At 43.6% G+C, this 14,424-nt stretch overlaps 1 protein-coding gene across 1 annotated transcript in view; it reads left to right on the forward strand.

The window, feature by feature from the left end:
* Positions 1–13,898, forward strand: part of LOC146830296 (uncharacterized) — a 52,937-nt gene extending 39,039 nt beyond the window's left edge. The window contains 3 exon segments of the mRNA XM_085604506.1: positions 7,299–8,100; positions 8,102–8,127; positions 8,129–13,898. Of these exon segments, the coding sequence (XP_085460632.1) occupies positions 7,483–8,100; positions 8,102–8,127; positions 8,129–8,243 (759 nt within the window). The 5' untranslated portion in view covers positions 7,299–7,482 and the 3' untranslated portion in view covers positions 8,244–13,898.
* The last annotated feature ends 526 nt before the right edge of the window (positions 13,899–14,424 follow it).

Here is a 14,424-nt window from a genome sequence, read left to right on the forward strand (position 1 = left end):
AGCTTGTAGTTGTCTATCCTAGATAACATTGCCAAGACACTGTTCGAACCCGGAGGACTGAAAATGTAACGTTGTTAAAGGAGAAAGCCAAGACCAGAGGAATACTGAGATATGGAAGTGAAATCTGGGGACTAGAGATTCGGTGCTGAAGCAAAAGAGGTACATGGAAGAATGTGCGGTCTTTGCTGTACTTATCCAACAGCACTGGAATTTGCAATATTGGCTTCCTCCAGGCAGAATCAAGAACAAAAAAAAACACATCTTGTGTGCTGCAAAACATGAAACCTGTAATGGTGGAATCCTAATACTTGGTAGGATTCTAATACTCTGCATCTGGGACAAAATGTAGTAGTCCAAACCCCCAAACCACTGGCTAAGTACCAGAGAAACAAGTCAGTCTTCAAGTCTGTAGTACAACAGTATGGACCGGGCCTGACAATCGCAATAAAGGCAAGCAAAAGAAGACCCAAGAGAGGCCATAAAGAACATACTGGAAGAGTCCCTGTCAAACATGAAAACTACACTCTGACCCAGCTCCATCTACCCTGGACACTAAGTGCAAGACACATATTCCAGCTGACCGGGCAAGAATTGCACATTTTCCTGATGGCCAGAGCCACCATCATGCAGATGGGCAACGCCAGCTTTGACTACGAGTTGAGCAAACACATGGAGTTGCCTGTACAGTACAGAAGCAATAGACACAGAGCTCCTTATCTTCCACTACTCCCTGCATGACATAGCAGGAACACGTTAACTCGAGCCAGTCTTATGAGCTGGAGGCCTGCTATCATGCACACCAGGCATCCTGTAAGCTGGCGGTGGCAGCTGGAAGCCATGAGTACAAGGGCAAGTATTAAAGACAAACTCTTGAAGGAGTAGGGAAACCTGTTATTCCAAGAAAAAGTAGAAGAAGATTTGAAGCTGCCCCATATCTCCAGGTCAGTAATCGGTCTCTGTGAAGAAGCTTATTGTTGCCCAGTATCTGTATCACTAGGATGCAGGTGGACAACTCTTAGGGGACAGGGAAGGGCACGCCTGAAGAGAACCAATGACACCAGTTCTGGGCAAGAGGATAGACATATAGAGTACCCACAGCTGGGTCTCTTGATCCTTCAAAGGCCATTAACCGATGTGTGCTGCTCCTAAAACCCTATTTGACACACCGCTCGCCTGGTTATAAACCAAGAGTGTAGGAGGAAGACAGAGGAACAGACAGCGCAGGGTGAAGTGGGGCAACTGTTTTTCCATGTCCTCTTGCAGCAAACATTGCAACATCACACATGCTGATAACAAGTTTACCACCTAAGTGAAAGGGATAAAAATAAACACCAGATAAGGCAACAACATGACAAGCCGTGGTAGTTCAAGTTATGCTCCAAAGAATTATAAAAACAATAATGTCCTGCCTTATTAGTCAGTAAAAAATAAAAAGAAAACGCTTTGGGGTAGTATACATTTTCTTATTAAAACACTGGTAGTTGCTTAGGCCATCCTACAGTCTGTTGTTATATTGACTAATGCATAGGTTAGGGAGAAATTTAGTGTTAGATTTAGAACTTGCTGAGGGGCTAGGCTAGTCTAAGAGTTGGAGGGAGACATTATGTAATTTTAAGGTAAGCAGTAGTTTTAAGGGTTAGGAATGAAGTAAGAGTTGGGAATGGATAAGATAATGCGTTTGGTGTAGATTAATCTTCGAGCTTGATTTATGGTTAGAGTAAGAGATGGTTATGGAAAGGTGTTTCCTGTTTAGGAGTAGAGTATGGGAAAGTAGAGAGAAATTAATGGAGCTGTGAGTGATGATGTTAGAAAAGGGTGCCACAGGAAGTACTGCTTGTATAATGACATCCTGTAAAGACGAAAAAGGATTGGGATTAAGGAGGACGTTGCAGTTAGACATAAGGGCAAAGCTAACGTCTATATACAATTACAAATGCAATGGTAAAAATTCAACTTTTTTCTATCCGTATTCTTATATTTTCTATAGATACATATGTCAATCCTAACTTTTTTTTACCTCTGCCTTTTTGACCTTGTATTTCTCCTTCATTACCCAATAGCATAAGGTCCTGCCTCATGTCTTGAGTGCTTAAGTAATGTTTTTCAAGAGCAATAAATGAGTATGTCCTCCAATTCTCTTGTCTTCCGGGTCAGCACCTTCTTATTACCAGATATCTTCGAAAGGGCATGTTCACCCCTGAACACTGGCTTGCATGGACCCCACTACCTGGCACACAAGGCAACGGACGCAATGTTCTCTTAGAAATAAAGATCAGTTACACCCTTCGGGTGAGCTCTTACAGCGATCTAAGAAGTCAACGTACAGGAGTCTGAATTCTGAGCATTTCTAGGAACCAAAACCTTCAGGAGAGGAAAATGCCCTGTCCTCTCTCTGGCCAAGTATTCTGTCTCTCTCCACCTCTCACATACGTTCAGAGTATTTTCTGGATTCCATATGGTCCTGACACCAAATAACGACCAAGCCTAATGCAGAGGCAAAGCCCTTCCTACGTTGTACCACTAGTTCTCCCACCACAAACAGGGCCAGACCAATCAGTGGTATTCCTTCGTACCAAATTGAGATCACCACCTCTCCCCAGTAATCAATACTGACTCTAGTAGTTGCAACAGATGATAACTACACGCTCTAATGTGGGACCCAGAGCCTTGGGGATGATGTACTGAGACAAATGCCAAACTTGCCTTATCCAGGGTATCCGCCACAACATGTAACATCGTTGTGGACCTATCCAGACCTTCCTTACCAGGAAAGGAACCTACCTTTGTAATGGGTTCATCATGCCTCTCGAACAGAAAGTGAACCCAGAATGCGCAATTTGAGTATACTTGCAAATAAATTACACCGATTGCCTAACAAGTGAGTCTCCTGTTAAAAAGAAAATCCGTCCAATGCCTATGAAAGAATTGTATCAGCATCCCACATTTAGCTTTGTGGCCTACCACAGTTGTGCATCATCAGTGAACAGCAGCGTTGTAAAGGTTTGGAAGACCTGTGGCAGGAATCTAGGCACACTTGTTCTTAACCCTGATCACATTCTAACCAACCACATAACAGCCCCAGTTTCCCCATACCTCACCACATCCCGCCTTCGGACAAGATCTACCCACCACCTATAGCAGAATGCATCTGTCGCCCAAACATTACAGTTCATTAAATCTAGTGAAATATAAAACCTAAATAACAAAACAAATACATGGGGGGATAAAATTCCCGCACATTACAAAATGGCATCCTCCCTGTCCCCCCACAAACTATATAGACGTTAATTCTGTCATACTTCATTATTGGATTAACCTATCACCATTAGTCACCAATTGCAATGCCACCCCTTCCCTACCTGCACACAGCACACAGAGGCACAAACAACCAAGGACTGAGGGGTCAGATGCATCCCAAACACCCCACTGAAACACATAGTAATCCCTTAACCCCTACATGACTATTGGACCCAGATCATCCCCAGGGTATTGCTACCAGACCCATCGGATGAGTGTGTTCCATTTGCTCTTCTGGTCTCAGTAGAGGGCATCTCTCCCACCCCACCCTGCCCAGGGTAATCAGAATCCTCTGACACATTCTCCCTGCCATCAGCCCCCGTGCTAATTGCACTTTCTCTATCACAGTGCTGCCTTTCTCAATGCACCAGATTCACAAGGTGCTAGCCCTCCAGTCACGTCCATGCAGCATCAGGGGAGTGGAAGTGCCAAGGCCTCTCGTCTGCGGTAATTTGAAGTTTGGTTGGAAGCAACATTGTATTCTTAACCTCCCTTTTCCTTGCCTTCTTTTTCACTGATGTATAGGTACGCCTCTGCTGCTGGCCTGCCAGTGTAAAGTCTGGAAAAAAACATGAATGTAGGTATTGTCCATCAACGAGGGACCGTAGGATTTGTTTTTTGCCTGCCAGATCGCATCTGTTTCTGAAGTTGACTAGTCTTGCAAATATTATTCTGGGTGGGGACTCCCTTTGGGGGCTCAGGTCCTGATGCTGTGTGCCCTTTTAGTTGAGAAAAAAACAGACCGAGCATTCTCTTTGGTCATAAATGTTTCATGATGAAATGTTCCACAAACAGCGGCATATTCGGATCCGAGGAACGTCCACGATAAACATATTGTTGCTGCAGCAGTGGCCCTCGGTTTCTTCTACCCGTCTAGTGATATAGATTGTAGCTTGGCCACCATGACCTTGAGGTACTTCACATCCACTGCATTCTTTTTAGTTCTTTTATTAATAATTTCAGCCCTTTTCAGACCATTTTTTTGAAGTTTGCATTTACTAAATCAATGTCTGTCGCCATTGTATCAATGTTTTGTTCATGGGTGTTATCGGAATCCCCAACAATTGCCACGATTTTCTTACATTGCCAGATCCTGTTTGGTTATCAAGTAGGAGTCATGCCCTGTTGACATGCCATAATCCCTCTGATTTCAGAAAGCAAATTGATCTAATTAGTTCTGGTGCTGAGAGCACGTGCTACGCCACTACTAATTGCTGCATCAATGCTGTGCAGATATTGCCACTGCACTGGTGGTGATACAGCATGTTACTGTTAAGCTCACTAGACACTGTTCCTAATCGACATTATGTGTGTATCTCGAAAGAGGATTGACCAAAGAGGGTGCACGTCCCCTAGGCCGAGTTCCAGAGGTAAAAGTCAATATAATGTCAAAAGTACTAAGGTCTCCGGAAACACATTCAGCAGGCCAAAACAGCACAACACACCTTGTATCAGGATATTCCTCATCACCTCAGTACTGCATCTCATTCTCCTCTGAGAGATGTCTGTGGCAAAGGATGGGGTGAAAATCGTAGAGGATCAGACAGAAGAAGCTGTCACCTGCCAGGAAATTGCCATTTCCACAGGTGGCCCATACAAGGTCCTGTCCCTGTCGGGTCCCCCCACCCATGCTCCGTGAAGCTGCATAGGCGCCATATATTCATCCAGGCCTGAGGGTTCAAAAGGTACATGGGTCATAGAAGTTAGGAGGAGATCTGTTGCAGAAGACCCCCGGCTGTACCTGCACTCACTCACACCACATCTTAGGTAGGCTGCCGCCTTCCCTGTGAGCGGGGGAAATCCAGCTGTGCACAGTTCATTTCTGGGAACGAGCCCCTTAGACAGGATCTCTTCTGCCTTGGTGTAGCCTCCAGAGCAGGCTACTTCTGGCCCCTCTTATCCCACCTTAAAGGGCTGAAGCAGGCAGGCCTCAGATATCTTTTTTTTGTATCATGCTTGATAAGGAAAGGTTAGCTGTCCATTAAGTATGTAGTTTCTTTGAGCCATAGTCAGTCTTTGTGTTTGTTTTGGAGGGAAAGTTGTTCAATTGTGATGTGGTCAACCATCCCTTGTTTTGCTTGGGATGATACTGCCACGACCTTCCCAAGGCTTAATCATGAATGTGTTTGAGTCTTGGCAAAATGTTCACAATTCTCCTGATTCAGGTTCACATGGCGATTCTAATTTCATGTGTTTTTAAATCCGCATTTCAGGGCTCATATCATTGTATTCACATTTTCGTATCGTCACTGAAACAGTAATATTGTATTCAGACGCGATCCATAGTCTGTTCATAGTCACTGCGTTCAATCTCTGTCCCCAATCAAAAGCATCAGCTAAACCTCTGATTATCGAGCATACTAAGCTTTAGGATAAAACACGGATTCTAAATTGCCCAAAAGAATGACATTTCATTGGATAAACTGACTGCTTATCTAAAAGTGTACCAAAATATTTTTGTTCTCTAAGCTGTGCACCAAAAGTACTAATGTGCAATTATACTATGATGATTTGATATATTAACATTTTTGTTGTATGCACAATCAAACCTAATATATTTGTTACTTCTCCCTGGAGTGCAAGCGCAAACCTAGAAGAGAACATTCCCACTTATTTCTGTGTTGGTGTGATACATGGGTTTTTCGCCCCATCACATTTTAACCCTAGGACCCTTCAGTGAAGTAGACCTCAGATCATTTGGAAGGGGAAAGGGCCAACAAGCACCAACCAACCTTGCAGCCAGACATGCCTAGCAGCACTGCTCAGAGCCTGGCACCATTTAGCAGGGGCTCCAACAGGATATCATGTGAGTAATCAGGCTTCAGACACACTGGATGGGTGGAGATTAGAGCTAGGAGACGTGGGGTTTCTCAGGATGTAGCTATTTTAGCCTCTTGCTCTACCTTATTACATACAATTGAAATAATATGCTAGTCTCATGATTAGTAAAGCAGAGGTGAATCTTATCTTACTGTCCCTACAGAAGAAGGTCTTCCTTTCTATATTTAAATCACAACCTTCCTAGGTAATGTGTGTGAAAACAAACCTGCATCTATTTTATACCCCTAATGCTTTATCCCCCCCCCCCCCCCCCCCCCCAACAGAAACAGGTCACAATACTCGGATATTGTGGAATTTGTTTTGTGATTGCTCTTCTCATCTTGGAAGTGGAATTCCCTCTTGGTAAGGAAATAAGGGAAAGTGCATCCCTTTTCTTTTAGTGGCATGTGGGGTTGCTGTGCATTGGTGTGGCGTTGGAGGGAGAGAACTGTTTCTGGAAAACTTCAACCTTATCTAGCCATCAAATCTGGCGCTGCCCCATGTCTTCTAAAAGTGTGTGCTATTAATTTATAAGAACATAATGATTCAGTGTATGGAAACAAGGCAATTCTTATTTCCGAGATGCTGGGTAATCCTACCGAATCATACTTGTTTCTAGGATGTAAAATGTCCTCTCTTACAGTAATAATATACCTTGACAATGCTTTACAATCAATCTCAAAAGTGTTCACTGCAGTTACCATTTAAGATCCGCTACCAGGCCCTTCTTCTTGAATAATGCTGCCCTGGCGGCAAAAGGGACTGGTTCCCTAGAACTGGTAAACTCTGCAGTAGAACCTGAGAAAGCAGAGTCCGTGAAGCAGTCTGCCAATGAGACATACCCAGGGAAGCGTTAACTCTACACTAGCCCCAGGTGAAGCAGAGGGAGCAAGTGAACTTCTTGTAATATTCACACCCTCAATTCTTATTGTACCGTAAAGGGTGACAGACTTCATATCACTAGCCCCTAACAATATTTTGTGCTGATGCAATGTCTATTTAGAGCCAAGTCACTGAAAAATACCAGTACTGCAGTAGAATCCTTCTACCTCAAAACTTTAGCATCAATTATTCCCTACTCTCTCCCTCAAAATCTATGCTTCCTCTTTCTGATGCTCTGTCTCTTGTTTAGTTTTGTGAAAGTACCTGACAATTTTCTCCTATTTTTTTCTCATCCACAGCTCTGCCATCTCAGCACTGGTCAACTCTGCAACCCCACGGCATCCACATCTGTAATTATATCAGAATAATTGTTCAGCAAGGTGTGCGGGAAACGTTTCACTTGGTGTTTGATTCTGTATACACATCGGAAGGTTTATTGTGGGGGTAAAAAAAGCTCTGTGTAGGGGTCAGAAGATCCATGCTATGGAGAGATTGCACCCATGTACAGGGTGCCAAAAATCCTTCAGTCGGAAGTCTGATCTGGTAAATCATGAGCGAATTCATACTGGGGAGAAACCATACCAATGTACAGTGTGTCATAAAAGTTTCAGTCGAAGCTCGGTTCTTAACCTGCATCTGAGAATCCATACTGGGGAGAAACCGTACCAGTGCACAGAGTGTGACAAAAGCTTTACTCAGAGGACGGCTTTGTTATATCATCAGAGTAGTCATATGGAGGAGAGACCATATCAGTGTGATGAATGTGGGAAAAGCTTCACTCAGAGATCAGATCTGGTAAAGCATCAGCGAATCCACACCGGAGAGAGACCATACCAGTGCAACGAGTGTCAGAAAAGCTTTGCTCGGAGGTCAGATCTGGTCACACATCAGAGGATCCATACAGGGCAGAAACCGTATCAGTGTACAGAGTGTCAGACATGCTTCAGTCACATCACAATTTTAATAAACCATCAGAGGATCCATAGTGGGGAGAGACCATATCATTGTGACAAATGCGGGAAAAGCTTTACCCAAAGTTCAAATCTGAATAAGCATCAGAGGGTCCATGATCAGAAGCTACCGTACCAGGTCACAGAGTGTGGGGAAAAACTTCACTCAGAGGACACATAGTAAATCATCAGAAAATCCACACTGCAGACAATCTGTACCAATGTGCAGAGTGTGAGACAAGTTTTAGTCAGATATCTGATCTGGAAGACCATCAAAGAATCCACACTGTGTAAAGGAAAAGCTCATAAATATGGCTGTGGTTCTTCAGGTCTGCATCCTGGCTACTCTTTTAACAAACAGCAAGTTGCAAGGTGCTAAAATACCTAGAGATGCAATGTGTAATCTAATACATGTGTAAACAAGTAACTAAATACTCCTATTACTGATAGGTGCAACAGGTTAAGAAAACTTTACAAGACAGATTAGACTGCCTAGGGAGATGACAATATTCAGACTTCACAGATAAGCTATCTTTTGCACAATGCTAGTATTACAAAGAGGACTTGCTGCCAATTGAACAGATTAAAGGTGGCCACTATCCAAACTTGCAATAACTTAAGTTCATTCCTGCCATGTTTGCGCAAAACAAAAGTCAGCTTCGAGACATAATCACTGCTAAATTTACCCAGTCGTGATTCACCAGTTATTAGTTTTTTTGTTGTTGTACTTTTCACACTGCATTTGTTTTAGGGCAACAATGGCTCAGTCCTTTGACAGGCTGACCATATTTTTGAATCTCAGGTGACATAGTTCAATTTGGGCATTGTCAGCTGTCCTGCAGATCCATGTGGCTTCTGGGCAGGCTCTTGTTCTTCAGTTGACCTAAAGTTGCATACTCAAGTGTAACTTCTACTGTGTACAATCTAAGGAACAGCAGACTGAATAAACAAGCTTCCAAAGATTTGACTTAGTGCAGTGGCCCAGTTCCCAGCTTTGCCCCTCATGTACCTTGTATCTGTTGTGGCTCTATTTTCACCTCAGATTGTCGTGTGCATTCACACAGCCATCATCTTTTATTTCAGAAGCGTAACATAAAGTCACAGTCAAAGGCCCCCTAAGGGATATGTCAAATCAAGTACAACAGAAATCTCTACTTCTCTAAAGAAATTTTGTTATAGAGATTGGGCAACATCAGAGATCACCCTCTTTCTGTCAGAATGCTTCACTTTACGAGTTCCTGAAATGCATCATGTGCATCACCATGGGGAAGCATGGGGGATGGTTGAAAATGAGCGTCCATTTGGGCAATGAAAAAACAGATCCCTCTTTTTAGGTTCTTCTGATTCCACACAGACTCTCTCCTCCAGATCCTCCCCAGTCCTCTCTACACCTCATGGTCCTCAATGGCACCATGTCTGATCTGGAACCTGCACAAGCGCAAACCGTTTTGAAAAACAGGCAAGGAAATACTGGATCAGAAGAGAGGGAAGGGGAATTAGCAAACAATTTATTTTCACTGGAGCCTAAGTTCCTTCTAGTACTCACTACTATTCTTATAACGAGCGATTGTTGATTCCTCCCACTTTTCTCTCACTTCTGTCCTCTTCGCTCTTTCCCATTCCATCTTCTTTGTCTTCTCTTTTGCCTACATTCCCTCAGTTCTTCTCCCCTCTCTCTGCTAACACCGAACACTGCCCTCCTGTGACTTCCTGTTTTATCTCCCTGCATCTTTTCATTCAACAGTATTCCTTCAACCCCTCTCACATCCTCTCACTTCCTTTTGTCTTCAGTCCTCTCCCCTCCCATCCACTTACTACTTTCATTTCCATGCAGTTTCCTTCCTTCTTTCCCTCATTCCTTTCTTCATTCTTTAATTTGACTCCATCTTCATGGCCTTTTATCTCCTCCGCCTACTTTATTCTCATCCTTTCTTTCCCCCATCTTTGCTCCTCTTATCCTCTCTCCTCCAACCTGGCCCCTCTCCCTATCTTTTCTGTCTCCAGGTTCCTGTCTCTCCTTTATTGACTGTTTGTTTTTTCATCCTCTTTGGCTTCACTCTGTTCATGGTCTTCCTGTTTAAATCCACTTTCCTTTTCCTCTCTCATCCTTCTTTTCTTCAGTTTCCTCTTCCTCATCCACTCTCTTTTCTCAACATTCTCCTTTGGTTTTCACTTTGTTACCTCGCTTTCCTTTCTATATCCCCTTTTCACCCTCACTCATTCCTATGTTTTCTCTGGACTTCTCTCACATTTTCTCTTCTCATTGCTTGCTTGTAGCCTTTCTCAACAATCTGCTCACTCCTTACTTCAGTCTGTCCACAGTAAGACCCTACTATTTATCACCACTGCCTCTTCTAGCTCCATCTATTACTTTTTTCCTAATGCTCTTTTCCTTTTTCTTTTAACTGTCTCGTCTTTCCTCTTACCTTTTCTACTCTCCTACCTCTCTTTTTAGCTCCCCTTTTCCTTCCCCATCCTCTACCTTCTCTCCTCCCTCCACTCTGTTCTGTCTTTTTTCTCCATTTTCACAATTCTCCCTCAGCTCTCATCTTTCCTCTTTTAGCTATGCTATTTGTTATATCTTAGCCTCCATCATTTCTCCTTCACCTTTCTTCTGCTCTCCTTTTCCCAACTAGCAGCCTCTACTCCCATCACCACTCTCTCTCATACTAGCCTCTCTATTCTAACCATGTCTACCCCTATACTTTCCAACATCAAAGCGTCAATCAACTCAGCCACATTCCCAGACACCTGGAAACATGCCACCATTACCCCCGCTGCTCAAGAAACCCTCGGCTGACACAACCCTGCTCGCCAACTACAGGCCCATCCCCCTGCTACTCTGCCTGGCCAATGACCTAGAGAAGCTAGTCAGCCATTGCCTCACTAGCCACCTCAGCAACTACTACCCCCTCAATGCTACCCAATTCAGTTTCAGGCCCAACCAGAGTACAGAAGCAGCACTAAATGTCACCACTGATGACATCTGCATGATACCAGACAGAGGGGAGACAGCAGCTTTCATTCTCCTGGACTTCTTGGTAGCAATCAACACTGTCTCACATCCCCTCCTCATCAGATTTCTGCACTACATCCAAGGACCCGCCCTCCACTGGATATGCTCTTTCTTAACAGTCAGAACTCCAGCTGTCAGCCTGGCACCTTACTCTTCTGAAGCCCACAAACTAATATGTGGAGTGCCTCAAGGATGGTTCCTTGGCCCCACCCCCTCCAATGTCTGCATGATCCTACTGGTACAGCGACGATACTCAACTGATTCTCTCCCCCTCAGCCACAAACCCCAGCGCAAGTAAAACGTTCACCGCATGCATGACTGAAGTTGCTGAATGAATGAAATCCAGCTGTCTCAAGCTCCACACCGTCAAAAAGGAAGAGGGGATCTGCGGCAACCACACGTCACCATGAGACTCCAGATGATCGCCAGCTGAACTCGGACCCACACCTAGCACCCATGTCAAGGACCTTGAGATCTTCATTAGCAGCAAACTGGACATGGCCATTCATATCAAGGCAGTCAGAGCATCCTGCTTCCACACCTTGACGATGCTGAGGAAGGTTTTAAAGTGCCCCCGCCCCAAACCACACCAGGAGAATCGGCACTCACCCCCTTATCACCAGCAAACTAGACTAAGGGAAGACCCTCTACGCCAGAATCAACAAGCAGCTAACCAGAACCTCTACGCCAGAATCAACAAGCAGCTAACCAGAAGACTACTGTTGTAAGGAACAGATGACTAAGGGAAAGGATGCAAAGTAACAATAAACCATCCAGCCTCTGCAGCAAGGCTCATATTCAACCTACCATTTAGAAGCGACATACCACACCTCACAGAGCTCAACTAGCTCCCAATACACAAACACGCTTATTTCACATCCGTGATTCCTCTACTTGAATTCTGGATGAAGCTGAAGTCCTGATTTTTCGACTAACTCGCCTCCCCCATGCAACCTTGGCAGGCTAAGTACTCACTCCTGCTCAGCGCCAGGATTCGATCTCTGGTAATTAGTGTGCCAAACAAATAGGCATAACATCTAGCCTTTCTTGTCCTCAATTTCATTTGTTCTTCTCAGCACCCCTCTCCCCTGGCATATTTCCATTCTCCTTATACCACTTATATCCTCTCTACTCCCCCCCCCCCCCCCCCCTTTTTCTTTTTCTCATCTCCAGCACCTCTCATACCCTGTTCTTCCCTTCCGTGCTTTCTTTTGTCCTTACCTCCCTTCTGTCCCTCAATGTCCTCTACCTCTATCACTTCTACTGCCTCTTATTTTCTCTCACTGCCTTTATTTCTTATTTCTCCAGGTTCCTAATGAAGGTACTCTAATGAAGACGTGTTTGCAATCTGTTATTAATTCATTGTGCTGACTTGGCATGTGACTCTATAGTGTAGACTCCAATGGCATGTTATCCTTGTTGCAACTTTACTTGATGTTGTTCACCAGCTAGAATCAGAAACATCGCAAAATACATGACTTAAAACGTACTCTAAGAGAAATCCTGTGGTTAGGTTAGAAATCTTAAAGCCTCAATCAGGAAAACAATTGCTTTTGTAATGCAGTTGTTGCAAATTAAGCTGGCAAGCAATGTTAAAATTTGGCGTATGAATTTAAATAAATGTAGCTAGTTGCCAGAAGGCACGATGCTGGCTTCCAGGACAGGTAGTATATTTACACCAAAACACTTGCTGTCTCCCCTGAGTTCGATGCGATTGTTCTCTCGTAATCAAGGAGTGCCAAATTCTGGGCTTAATTTATGTTATGGAAGGTTATAATATATCTAATTGCTTGAGAGGGAATTGCTTAAAAACAAAAATAAAAGTATTAGGTTGCAAACAGTGTACGTGTAGCTGGATCACTAGGGGTTCACATGTAGTCTACAAATGTTTGAGTCCATCTTTGCCAGCAAGGAACTTTAATGATCCTGAATGTTTGCCGGTGTTTATTAAAGATATCTAGAAATCTAATAGACTTCATGTTGAATCTACATTAAAACCTTTACACACCTTTAATGCGAATGTAGGTTCTATGATACTTCGAACAAGTCGACTCAATACTAATGGAACACGGTTAGACATTTGTTAGTACTTTGAGTTCTCGAGTGTTGGCATTGGTGGAAATCTATCTAAAGAGTGCAAGGATGTTAGCGAAAAACCTGTCGTACCGTATACTCACTTCTTAAGGACCATTGAGCTACTTCTCTTGAGAGACAAATATAGTAATATCTAATTAAAAAAAAATCGAAAATGTGTATTATTTCACTAATTATATATAATAAGAGAATATAAAAAGCTAAACACTTAGAATGATTGGGAATTACCAAAGATTTATTTTAAAGCGAAGCTAAAGATTCAACTTAGTTTCGTCTCAGTGCAAAACATAATCATTGTGGAGCCGCCCACCTGAAGGCGGTGGGCGATATACCCAACATTGCAAGTCTTCTGCGCAAACTAATCATTGTGGAGCCGCCCACCTGAAGGCGGTGGGCGATATACCCAACATTGCAAGTCTTCTGCGCAAACTAATCATTGTGGAGCCGCCCACCTGAAGGCGGTGGACGATATACCCAACATTGCAAGTCTTCTGCGCAAACTAATCATTGTGGAGCTGCCCACCTGAAGGCGGTGGGCGATATACCTAACATGTTGTTCTAATGACATTGTTTTACAGATTTCTGTTCATAGTGGAGTTTTGCAAATGACGGAACGGTCTGTTGTGTAAGTAAACAAGACAGAAGACTTGCTACATGTTTTAACCTATTTTTATTATATATGTTCTATGAAAAGTGGGCTGAAAAGCCCCTTTAATAATTAGTGTTAAGAACTTTAACAGAGGCCAGGTATTGTTGTAATGAATAATCTTTATTGTGTGTGAAGTTAATTTGCTTATTTGTTCCTGTTCTTTTCAAATTGTACATGCTTCGATACTGATCAATACTCCAAGTTAATAAATACTGATGACCAAGGTTTGTAACAGAAAACCCTAAATGTGACACATGGTGTTCCGCTCAGGTGTGGCAACTTGGGCAGGAACTGATGAGTGGCATCTGTAGAAACGAACCGCCAGCATCGCAGGCGGCGCACCCCTGCTGTTTGGTGCTGCAAGTGAACCCATTGATGCGAGGCTATGTGGACTCACTTTAACTGTTTGATTTAGAGAGTAAAGGGTAAATTGTCGTTTTGCATGGACCGATCACATAAAACAGCAGGACAGTAGGGTAGAAAACCAGCCTAAGTCATTACACTACATCTAATTCTCAGAGACACAAGTGGGTTGTGTGGTGAGACCTGGTCTATGGCAAACTAAGCCTCTCTTGGCCGCCGAAGAAGTGGAAGCGCAGACAGTGCATGATTCTCGGCTAATGTCCTGAGCGGCCTTCAGTCCGTTTATTTATACCCCTGGGCGGAGCTCGTCCACGAGGGTTGCAAGTGTCTACGTTTTGACGTAGAGGCTGGGT

This window comes from Triturus cristatus, chromosome 5_1 (assembly GCF_964204655.1).
Source record: "Triturus cristatus chromosome 5_1, aTriCri1.1, whole genome shotgun sequence".
Lineage (NCBI taxonomy): Eukaryota > Metazoa > Chordata > Amphibia > Caudata > Salamandridae > Triturus > Triturus cristatus.